The sequence below is a fragment of the Nestor notabilis genome, unplaced genomic scaffold (assembly GCF_000696875.1).
Source record: "Nestor notabilis isolate BGI_N333 unplaced genomic scaffold, ASM69687v1 scaffold26563, whole genome shotgun sequence".
Classification (NCBI taxonomy): domain Eukaryota; kingdom Metazoa; phylum Chordata; class Aves; order Psittaciformes; family Psittacidae; genus Nestor; species Nestor notabilis.
In genome coordinates, this window is record NW_009922763.1 from 9,904 (window position 1) to 18,174 (window position 8,271).

An 8,271-nucleotide genomic window follows, 5' to 3' on the forward strand; every position below is an offset into this window, starting at 1 on the left:
GGTGGGCTTTTTCTCTGTACCATTTGCTGTTAAGAATTTTCTTAAATTCTAACTTTGGTTTTGGAGCCAGTCTGTTTCTTGCTTCCACTACCTCACGATCCATGGTACTTCCTTTATAATTGTGGGGATCTTACACCTTTTAAGTTGTCTTGCAAATCTGTAAGCAAAGACTAATGAAGCTCTTCATAGCTTGAGGAGCTGGGAGGTTAATGTCTTCAGTGCGTTTCGTAACTGTTGTAATCCAAATTCTGTGGAAAAAATATTTTCTGCATGGAGAAATGCAAGAACCTGCAAATTGCTTTTATCAAGTACACTAGTATCTGCATGTATGATCCTGATAATTAAGATGTGCTCCGTTTAGAAATACAAAGTAAAAAATCTTACCTATGTGTCAGGGCTTGCATGTTAGTATAGTAAAAGATAAGTAACATACTAATTTAAAAATTGTGACACATCAGTGGGTTAAATGGTGTGCTAAGGAAATGAAATTTCAAAAGGATTCTTTGGTTAGGGATATATTAAACTGATTTTTAGCATAATTTGATTGCTTTTTGAAATGCGTGCAAATGTGTAATGAACAGTCTTTGTTTAATACTTAATTGAAAAATTTTTTTAGCACATTAGGTAGAATCATCAAAGTGACCCAAGAAGTGATTGACTACAGGGCCTGGATTAAAAAGAAGTGGGGGAGCAAAATTAATTTATCACCTGAACTTGGTAGGTATAGCAGGAGTCTTTGAAACCAACATAAAATTTTTTCTTGAATTTGATGTAATTCAGAGTACTCGTGCCTTGAAATTAATCACTTTCAGAAATGCAGGAAAAAATAAAAGGAATTTGTAACTTTCTAACCCAAGGCTAGTTTTCTCTGAGCCTGTTTTTCAGTTAGCTTGTTAAAATTGCAACTCTTCTTAGACTTTGAGGCCCATGTGTTTGTATTCTGTGCTCTGAAATGATACTTGTGTTTTTTATTAACAGATAATAGGTTGAAAATAAGAGACCAGATAGCTCCGTGCAATGGAGAACAGCAACAAAACAGAGACTCAGAACCATCTTACAACCAGCGCTTGGCTTTGTCACTGGCTAGTACACAACAGTTATCCTCCGGCTCATCTGCTTCTTCTGTATCATCACTCTCCGGCAGTGACATTGTAAGCTTTGTCTTTTAATGGGTTAAACTCACAAGAAGCGGAGTTTATCTTACTCTTCAAAGCCTTTACTGGTACAGCAGCAGTTAATGTGATACTATCCCTAAGCTGCTACAGCAAAGTAATACCTTCCCCTACTCAGAGAAATTACTGAAATAAAATATTATTTCAGTTAATTAAACAGGTCTTAATTCCATCCTAAATCTTTGGTACTCTTTGTGGTAGTAGTTAGATGTAATGAAAACATAAAACCCCAAGTTAACATTAGCTAATTAAGTAGAAGAGTAAAAACCCATCTTCATAAATCTTCCCATCAAGCAAAATTTCCAGTTGTCAAATTCTGGTCCTTTTTCCCCACACCCTAGATGAAACATGAACATCATGTCATGCTGAATAATATTCCTTACTATATTCAGGCAAGCAGTCAGTTCATGTTTTAGTAGTAATGGGGCCTTCGTATGTAAAGTCTTGCTGTCGGCTTCCTTGTTTGAAAGTGCAGTTTGAAAATAATTGCTGGGCTTTATTGTAACTTACTGTAAGAGCAGGCTGTAGTCTCTTCAGATGTGTTCCCAGGGTCTTAAGATTCTGTATGGTGTTTTTGTTTCAGCATAGAGTAAAATCAACACAGAATTGGGCAGTGCAGATTATAAAGCACAAAATTGCATTGCATGGCATGAGGTGCTCATTGTAAATCTACTGAAGAGGTATTAACTGGAACAAGATGTAATGTTCAGTTAACTACAATAGTGAGTAACTGGATGATGCCAAGAGAGGTCCAAGTATCTGTTTCTTGACTGCTTTCAAAAATTTAGTCTAATATGGAATTAAACTTTTGAAGGACAAGTGCCTTCATTATCTGTTCTGGTTACTTTCTTCAGTGCATTTATATGATTGAATTTTCTGTGTTGAATTGTCTTTTCACTCCCTCCTCCAGTGAATATGGTAGATGTTTTGGTTGCACCGTCTGGCTAATGGAAAAAGAACAGCATGATGCTTGCCAGTGATACTGCTAGCTGTGATCCTGGTTTGAATATGTCAGTGAGAAGGATTTTGCTGTAATAAGTTTTAGGAGAAAATGCAAGTATTTACCTAATATTTTGCACTCCCAGCATAATAGGTAGTGAGCGGTTGTAACCTTCCCTTAGTCCCTTTTTGTCTGACATTGAAGATGAAACTGTATTGCCTGATGCCAGAGAAATTAGTGAAAGGTTGAGAGTTTCTTTTTCACAAGAAAGACCTGCAGTCAGTTTGGGCATCCACAAAGTAAATGGAAATGCAACTCTGTCAGAGTTGAAGAGCCTGTCTGTGGGCATGATCTGGCATAATACTGTATGCAGGTTCCAGCAAAGGAACATCTAGCATATGCGATGACTGAGATTTATGCCGAAACTTTTGGTGCATTTCAGATAGGTATGAATCGGTGAACGTTGGTACCACCTTCAGAACAAGGGAATATGAAAATGGTGCATCTCATCACTGTAGGGTTACATGTAGTGTTAGCTCTGATCTTGTGGAAGGATTGTTCTTCAGGAATGATTCTGTGTTCATTTAAATTTAATCTTCTGCACTTTCGATACTGAAGACTGAAAGCAAGGTATAGATCATAAAGAAAATGCAATACGCAGGGAGATCCTAGATGGACAGTTTGATCTTTTCCCATTAATTAAGGTTTTATTTTAATAGCAAAATATTCATCCCTGTGATGTCACTGTTCACCTTAAGCACAAGGTCTGCATCAAGATACTGTTTCTTGAAATGTATTTTGTGTGACTGCAGAGTATCTTTTGCTGTGTATCAACTACAAGATCCTAGCTGTCGAAGTAGAGACTTGATAATAGTGTATTTGCTTTTCAATTTACTGCTAAAGTTTCCCTGGTAATAGTGATCAGCTGCACCTTAACTTTTGAGATCTGCCTCCCAATATAATTGAAGCCAGCTCACATATGCTGTGGAAGAGGAAACAGGCTTGGCAACTTGTGACTTTACTTGGTCATATTGCCCCTCCTGAACTTCAGCTTCTACTGAAGTTCCAGCTGTCCACTCTAGCACAGAGGTAACTATATTCTGAAATCATCGCATCACTGTACACTGGCCGTAAGTCCGGAGGCCTTGCACATACTTGTTAAAATGTCCTGAAAGCAATATTAACATTGTATGTTAAGCATGCAGGCATTATCAAAGCTCATAGTCATCCTAGAATTCTTATTAAACCCTATAGTTTAATAGTTGGTTATAACAGTGATCAATTTAGTTGGCTATAATATAGCATTCTGTATGGTTTTTAAAGATTTGCTTCCTGGAAGTTCTGGCAGCACTGCAGATTTTGCCTTATTCTGTAAATATGGCTCAGCAGCTGAATAGACAAAGCTCCTGGTGTCTTGGACTTTCGGGCAGTTCAGAGATACCAACGGTTATGCATTTGAGCAGCAGGAGAGAAGGTGTCAGAATAGAGCAATGAAAAGGAGTAGGTTTTTCTGGAGAGTGGATTGCCATAAACCAGATCTAACACTTAGAAGTCACCCTGTTGATCTTTGTACATACTCAGAATGTAAGAGCTTGAAGTTACTACCTTGAGTTTTTTCCATTCATGCTGCTGCCTTCCTTCCTTTGGGGACCATGCTGATGGTATCCTTTTGAAGATGAGAACTTCTGTACCAGTGAGGAACAGGAGAGCTGCCTCCTTCAAGGACAGCCTTCTCTTCCCCTGTATATTTTATAGGTATACACTTTTCTTCAGTACACTGGCTCAAGTTCAGGAGGAGGATTGCTTTCATCTCTGCATATATAGGACTAGCTTGCAGGGGAACACGCTTCTTGGCCGCTATTGGCACAGCCCAAAATGAAGAGCTTGATCTGAGGCTAAATCATAATTCCTATAATCCGCATCCTTTTATGGATTTTCCAAGGCAGCAAGGCTATTTACAAAATGCCGTATGCTAGCACTGCCTGGCTGATGAAATTCTGGTTGTGCTGTCTTTCTTAAGTGTCCTAGCAAACTGTGAAATCTTAGTCACAAAAGAAAGCTTTCATGAGGGCTAGTAAATGTTGGATCAAAGACTGTGTAGGAGAGAAATCTGTCTTCTGGTATCACTATTAGTGAGATAGCTGTTCAGTTTATGGGTTTGTCTTACTGTACATAGTACAGAGCTCTGACTCTCTCACTGACACTTCTAATGCAGCTCCTTGCAAAATTGAGTGCTGAAGTTCCCACCCTGTTACCTCAGCTCTGTGAAAAATATAAGTACTAACAATTGGAGCAAACACTGAGGAACATGGAAATAACCTATGGATACAAGGAATCCAATTATCATACATTTCTCTGGATTCTTGTAATTAGCAAACTGATCTACGTCATAAGTCTTTTCTAAATGAAATATTCCGCTGTGCAGGTATTTAAGATACCGTATGCTGCCTGCCAAAAAGGCAGTATGTCTTCGTCACTTACTCATGCAAACAGGTAAGTTGCAAAATACTAAAAACTGCTGCAAACTGTTCCACAATAGAAAATAAGCCTCTGGCATTAGGAAACCTTGCTTTAACCTTCATCAAGCTAAGTGATTATTATGAGAATCTGAAACCAGATTAAATGAACTGTTTTTGCCCCCAGCTCTCTACTTGTTCTGACTAGTTGCAGGTGTCAGTCTGAGAACCTAAGCAGTGACCAAATTACTCTCGAAAATGCAATTTTTTTTCCTTCCCCCCCTCCCAAGTGCTTTTTTGTTCTAGACTTGCACTCTGTAACTAGTGACCTGGATTTCTTCTTGCTTAAGCATTTTGGAAAGCTGCTTTTTATTAGCACAGAAAGTCCTGGAGTAGTGCTGGAGAATGTCTGCTGCCTGATAAACAGTCTCTGCCAAGTAAAAAATAATTCTAGGTATGTTTTTGCAGTCTCATTTTTGTCTGGTGTAGTTCCTGGTGCTAAATATGCTCTGCAGTTTTGATGATGTTATGCCAAATAAAGCATAGCATGTTATGTGACAGGGGTATCTGCATATCGGTAACAGATGTAATGGCTTATAGGAAAGTTTTAAAGCTCTTTTCTGCTACCTAACGGATATATAATCTCGTATCCAGTCCAGCACAGAATCTCAAAATTGTCTGTTAGAAGTTTGGATCCAAGAAATTTCACATACCTTATCTTAGTGTTTCTGGTGATAATGTTCTTTGGGCTTCTACGAGATTAGTTTGTGGAGAATTCTGACTTCTAAAGACCATGCAGCTATGTCAAGGTAGTTGAAGTTTCAGTGAACAAAGTACCAATGTAGCCTAGTTTGGGGGAGAACACGATCCTTGCCTCTCTTTAACATCTTAACATTTACGGTATGTTCTTTCCGACTGTTCCTGAGATCTTAGCTGTAGCCATTGCTGTTCAGGCTTTATAACAATCTTCCATCAGAATGTCAGTGCTCAATCTGCCCACTGTTCTGCTCTCATGAGCTAAGGGATACGCTGAGCAGTACCTTACATGTTTCGTGGAATGTGTCTTTGCACTGTCTTCAAGTATACTACATATTCAGTACTTTGATCAGATGCTTACATGTGAGAATAGTATATTAATACTCATTATTCCTATCATTCTGCTGAATGCATACAAGATCCACACTGACTTTAAAACTGTTCCTTGCTCTGCAGTGGTCCTTGCTTAGTATTGAACTCAACATACTGAATGAAATTATCACCATCTCCCCTTCCTTCCTAATAGTCAAAGACTATGAATTTCAGCTTATTAGCAGGAACTGTTGTACATCCCTGTTCACCATTAGAGGTGATGGAGTATGTGATGTATCTTGTCCTAATAAATGTTGAGCTTTTTAAAGCGATTAAATCTGCAGGTGTAAGGCATGTGCTCATCTGCAGTAGAGGGACAGACACTTCAGAATAGTTACTGTAACAGCTCTTCTTCTGGTGGTGTTAAATCTGTCTTGATGGTTGATTAATTTGTAGGGTTCCAGTTGAAATTGTGTGTGTAGGGAGAGGGAGCAGGGGGGTGGCCCGGGGTTGTCCAAAAGCAAGAGCTACAAAGATTTTCCTTCTTTCTACATGCCTGAATATTCACATGTCCTAACCAAAGTAACAATTCAAATATATGTATAGATAGTGGATCATCTTTTTGCAGAAGAATGCAGATTTTATCTTTTTTTCCCCATCCTGAACAAATAGAGGTAAGTGCTCTAAAAAGCAGGCCTCATAATGTTTAGTCTTTAAAAAAAGATAGAAGTGCTGACTTTCAGCCAGCTTGTCTCCAAATGTTGCCAGTGGGCAACCCCTGAGCATTCAGACACAGACAACCTGATAATACCAGGGAAACGCATTTCATTGACATTTGATTTGGGGCATTTAAGAGTTTAAGCCCCAAATCATTTATAACTCTTATTTCCTATTCTTGCAGTGCATGTTACTGACAGTTTCTATAGAACAGAGGAGAACAAATTTTTCCAGTGCTGTTTTTGCCTGTTTTCCTCTTTCACCATATAGTCTCACATTTGTTCTTTTGGTTGGTTTTGGTTTTTTTTAAACCCATATCTCTGACCATGTGCTGTTTTATACTGTCTTACGCTCTGTTGCAGTTCTTCTGTCTCAGTTGCTAGAGCAGTCTTTTATCTTAACCCACTGGAAGTAAGTTTATGCAGAGCTGCAGGAGGAACAATTGTGAACACAAAATTATGAAGTAATGTTACTAAGTTATTCTAAGCAGCAAAAGGTAAAGAGCAAATGTATAAATTGGCAAATAAAACTGGTTTTTACTGCTATGGTGCTAGTGAAGTAAGGAGAGAAGCACACAGTTTTGTAAGTCAAGCTCACAGTACTTTCTCTTGCCAAAAGCTAGTTGTATTCTGCCATACGTTAACACTCCCTACCCTGTAAGAAAAAAACAAATAAAACCCCCCAAAACCAAACAGGTACTGAAGCCATTTTAGGATGGAAGAAAAACCTATATTCAGTATTTATACTCTAGTGTGGTGTATGTTCAGCTTGCATTATGAATCCTATAGTTGCTTAACTTGGAAAATGCTAACTTGAAATATTACTGTACAGACAGTACAAATACAGACCAATTGAAAGCCTGTGAAATGAAAGCATTAGTGGTAACAAAGGAAGTTTGAAATTACATACTTCTGGGACCTTTATTAAAGATGGCTTGTCTGAAATACAGTGAATACTGATAAAACATGGAATAAGCCCACAGTCAGTCCTGGCAGGATGTAATGTGGTGATGTTAAAGGCGTACTGTGCTTGTATTTAATCTTGGTAGGTACTAATTAGATTACACTTTTAATTGTCTTTCTCTAAAAACAAACACTAATGCTTTTGAAGGCTGCATATTTTTCAGTTTGCTTGTGTGTACTATATCTCTTCTTTCACTTTTCCCCTCCTGTAAGCACAATGACCAAAATATTTTCCTTTTGTAATGCAGTTGACTTAAAGGCAGAAGAATCAGCCAATTGCTGATTTTTGTTGGTTTTTTGGTTTTTTTTTTTTTTTTTTTTTTACTTGAGACTGTTTTATATCATTTATAGGCTAGTAAGTGGAAATGGTGCAGCTGATTGATGCAAGAGTTGATGCAAATTCTCTATCCCATGTCTGCCTATAGAAGTAAAAATTTTGTTCATCTCAATTCTGCTTTGTTTACAGCATAGTTAAGTTATGGCTCCACCCACCAAAAGGGGAAATGGCACAAGCTGATGTGGAAGAAATGAGATGGGGGTGTGTGTAATCCGTGAAATCACCTTGGAAGCATGTTGTTTTATCATGCAGAGTTAAGTACACTGGGGCATGAAACCATTCATGCATTCAAGGGCATGCATTGAAGTTCTGCTCCTGCATGTGGCCCCAAACTATGAAATGGCTGAAGCTTTCTGGTGTTGCTCTGTGTTCCAAGGAGCGTGGTTTTACACTTCTCTAAGCCAATCCAGTAGTTTGATGCTTTTGCTAGGGATGTTTCTGTTCACTAGCTGCTTCTGCTTTTCTGCACTAGTGTTCACCTAATCCTGTGGCAAACTGATTTGGAAGGTGAAGCTAGTAACAAGGTGATTACCGTTTCTGTGGTTCACCTGTATGAGTTGGCTTATACGCATGTCAAATGCTAGTGCAGATATAAAGGAGAAGGCCAGAATAGGGAAAG

General features: G+C 38.4%; 1 protein-coding gene across 1 annotated transcript in view; it reads left to right on the forward strand.

The window, feature by feature from the left end:
* Positions 1–8,271, forward strand: part of LOC104403598 (non-canonical poly(A) RNA polymerase PAPD7-like) — a gene marked incomplete at its 5' end in the record, with an annotated part of 28,157 nt that overhangs the window by 5,962 nt on the left and 13,924 nt on the right. Inside the window, 2 exons of the mRNA XM_010011796.1 lie at positions 617–717; positions 979–1,151. Of these exons, the coding sequence (XP_010010098.1) occupies positions 617–717; positions 979–1,151 (274 nt within the window). The remainder of the gene's footprint in view (positions 1–616; positions 718–978; positions 1,152–8,271) is intronic.